The sequence below is a fragment of the Apteryx mantelli genome, chromosome 4 (assembly GCF_036417845.1).
Source record: "Apteryx mantelli isolate bAptMan1 chromosome 4, bAptMan1.hap1, whole genome shotgun sequence".
Taxonomy (NCBI): domain Eukaryota; kingdom Metazoa; phylum Chordata; class Aves; order Apterygiformes; family Apterygidae; genus Apteryx; species Apteryx mantelli.
The window spans coordinates 12546912-12550223 of NC_089981.1; the positions used below are offsets into that span (position 1 = coordinate 12546912).

Here is a 3312-nt window from a genome sequence, read left to right on the forward strand (position 1 = left end):
TCTGCATCAGCAAGTGACCCAGCCAGCATCTAATATCTGCAGTTTAATTGCTAACCCGTGGATTCAGCATATGACAATGCAGTACTCCTAAGAAGGCATTTACTCCAAAGTAAAGGGGAAGGAAGCCTTTGGTACAATTGCTTCCAGCAGCAGGGGACCAACAGCCTTGCAGACACCTTGGGCCATCATTTCCTAGCTGAGTAGATTACAGAGTAGATGGAGTTTGTCTGACGGAAAGTTTACACCCGGGAGAGCTCGGACTAATGGGATGCTCTGCCTGGAACACGTTTTAATATTTTTGATAGCATTCATTTCTTTATTTGCTGGTGTCTCAGCAGTGCTTGGAAGCCCCAGTCCTGGGCCTGTGCTATTCAAAAAGAGAACATAAAGGGAATCCCTGCTAGTCACAGAGTTTACAATGCCATTCCAATCAAAACATGAACTTTCAGTGTCTTCCTAATTACTGCAACAGCTAAAACCAAGCTTTTCTTCAAAAGGGAGCTTTCAGTAAATTTTCCAAAATGGAATTATAGTGAGAGAGACTTGATTTTCTCAGCTCCTGAGAAAATGTTACCACAGTTCTACACCTCACCCTTTTCACTCCAGACTTTTCTATTCCACAGTTTTCTCATGGCACTTTTCATCTCCTCATTTCTCAGTGTGTAGATGAGTGGGTTCAGCATGGGCGTGATGACATTGTAAAACACAGCTGCCCTCTCGTCCTCCGAGAGATTGCTGGATGGGCGTATGTAGATGAATGTGCATGGCCCAAAGAAGAGAATCACCACAGTAATGTGGGACCCACAGGTGGAGAGGGCTTTGTACCGCCCTTCGGATGTTCGCCTTTTCAGGGAAAACAAAATGACAATGTAGGACGTGACCAGGATGAAGAAAGAGACCAAACAAATCATTCCACCATTGGCAACGACAATGATGCCCGCAACATAGGTGTCGGCACAGGCCAGTTGTAGTAGGGGATGGACATCACAGAAGTAGAGGTCAATTTTGTTGGGACCGCAAAAAGGGAGGCTAACGGTTACGAGGGTCTGCACCAGGGAGTGCACAAAGCCCCCCACCCATGAACCCATCACCATCCAGCCACACACACGCCTGGTCATGAGGGTGGTGTAGTGCAGGGGTCTGCATATGGCAAAGTAGCGATCATAGGCCATCACTGTGAGGATGAAGATCTCAGCGCCGCCAAAGATATGAAACCCAAATAGCTGTGCCATGCAACCCCCAAAGGAAATGGTTTTCTTTTCAACAAGGAAGTCAGCAATCATTTTGGGAGCTGTGACAGAAGAGAAGCAACTATCTGCAATGGACAGGTGGCAGAGAAAGAAATACATGGGGGAGTTCAGACTCTGACTGCTAACTACAGTGACAACGATGAGCAGATTTCCTGCCACAGTAACAATATAGAAGAACAAAAACACCACAAAACATATTTTTTGCACCCCTTGGTTCTTTGAAAGGCCCAGAAGAATGAATTCCTTCACACTGCTTACATTCTCCATGTTGGTCAGCTGGGTGGCAATATGCAATATACAGCTTATACACCTGGGAAAATAAAGACAGACACATGATTCATCAGCATTTTTTCATTATTAATGATGAGTTCTATATCAGAAGTGGATACAAACCAAGAAAGATATAGCATTAGTATTAAGCTTATGAAGTGTTTAGTTTCTGTCATGTATTTTTTTTTCACAGCTATTTAATTCTCCACAGTACAAAGCTTCTGCCATGGCTTTGGTGGCACGGAGATAGGTGCACTTTGTGATATGTTCCTTAATCCTAGTCCTCCAGGATCTTGAAGGACTGGCTCCATGGCTGGTAGCCTTCCATGCACTAAGGACAAGGCCAGAGTGTTCACCTTGGGCACTACAAGGCAGATAATGCAGCATGTTTGCCCTCAGGGGAGACAAAGTCCCTGACAGCAATCTTTGTAAAATGGGTGTCTTTAAGAATACCTGGAAATATTGCTCAGAATGATGATTTGCTTTATAAGTACACATGATCTTTGAATTCTTGTTTAGAAGGGAAATGTACCCACAGGCAGGGAAAAGCACTCTCTTGTGTATATACATTTTGAAACGTAAATATGAAATGTCACAGGCTGAAAAAGGAGTTCTGGGAAGGTTATCTATCATGGAGGGGAAAAAAATTGCACATATGACTTAATGTAGTATTTCACATTGTTCTAAATCTCAGCGTTGTTTCTATCAGAGGAAGGAAGAATGAAAGACTCTTGTGAGATCTTCTGTCCCATCACTGTACTGATTTTACCTAGTATGATTTTTGATACGCTCTGCGTGATGCTTTCAAGGGTTAACTTAGCTTAATGAAGCTAATCTAACTAAACTCCTTCAACAGCCAGTATAAGTCTCTCTATAGGCTGATTCAGAATGACTGAATTAGGGTCCTTTGCAGAACCCTTTTTTCCTCCATTCACGATGAGGAGCTTAAGCAAATTAGCACCACCAGGTTAGAATGAACTTCAGAGAATAATCCCTTTTGGTTCCTGAAAGTAGCTCAGAGCTTTTTGTATGCCATCCACCTGTTTCAGGTTATGGCTGAGCTCCTTGTCCCTAGGCATTTCTACATCCGTACAGTTTCTCATTTGAGACAAGGTCACATTCCAGCATAAACATGGGACTTCTTTGGTTCACCCTGTGTTCCAGCTACAACCCATCGAGCATTACGTGTCACTAATAAATGAGTAGCCTACATCTTTAGAAAGAGTGTAACGCTTCTAGCTTGCCTTTATGCACCCAGACCACCAGAGTTCCTTTGGTCAAAGAAGTGTGGGAACCACCAGATGAAACTCTTCACAGAGAGTTTAAGGCCAGCCAAAAGCAGGCACTCTTTTAATAAAAATATCCACTGTATGGGCTTCCTTCTAGCATCAAAACATTCCCAGTCAACTGGTGTTAAAATGCACCATTTTAAGTCCTGCAGAATTACACCACAACCAGGTCTTCTCATTTGTCTTGGTGATCTGTGAGTAAATCTGTGGAATGATTCAGTTAAGCCAAGTTATCTACCAACTACTTCCATCTGCAGCATAATCAGAAAGGCTCGTGCAGGCACAAAGGGATCAAGCATCCACAGGAAACACTGAAACTGAGAAAACCCAAGATTACTTTCAAACCCACAAAGTGAAGCCGAGAGTGGAAGTGGGCAAAGTTAGGGACTTTTCCTATGCTTACAGTTGTACTTACACTAGATGAAAGTTTTTCAAGCAGAAGGGTAAAATTTACATGGATGGTTCCCCTTCAGATATTTCTACAAGGAAAAGGATCAGTAAGA

At 43.1% G+C, this 3312-nt stretch overlaps 1 protein-coding gene across 1 annotated transcript; it reads right to left on the bottom strand.

Moving 5' to 3' along the window:
* Positions 1-617: 617 nt before the first annotated feature.
* LOC136992037 (olfactory receptor 4S2-like) lies at positions 618-1517 on the bottom strand (the record flags this gene model as incomplete). The annotated part of the gene is made up of 1 exon (XM_067295720.1): positions 618-1517. A coding segment is annotated over exon 1 (900 nt), but the record flags the coding sequence as incomplete, so codon positions are not given.
* Between the last annotated feature and the right edge of the window lie 1795 nt (positions 1518-3312).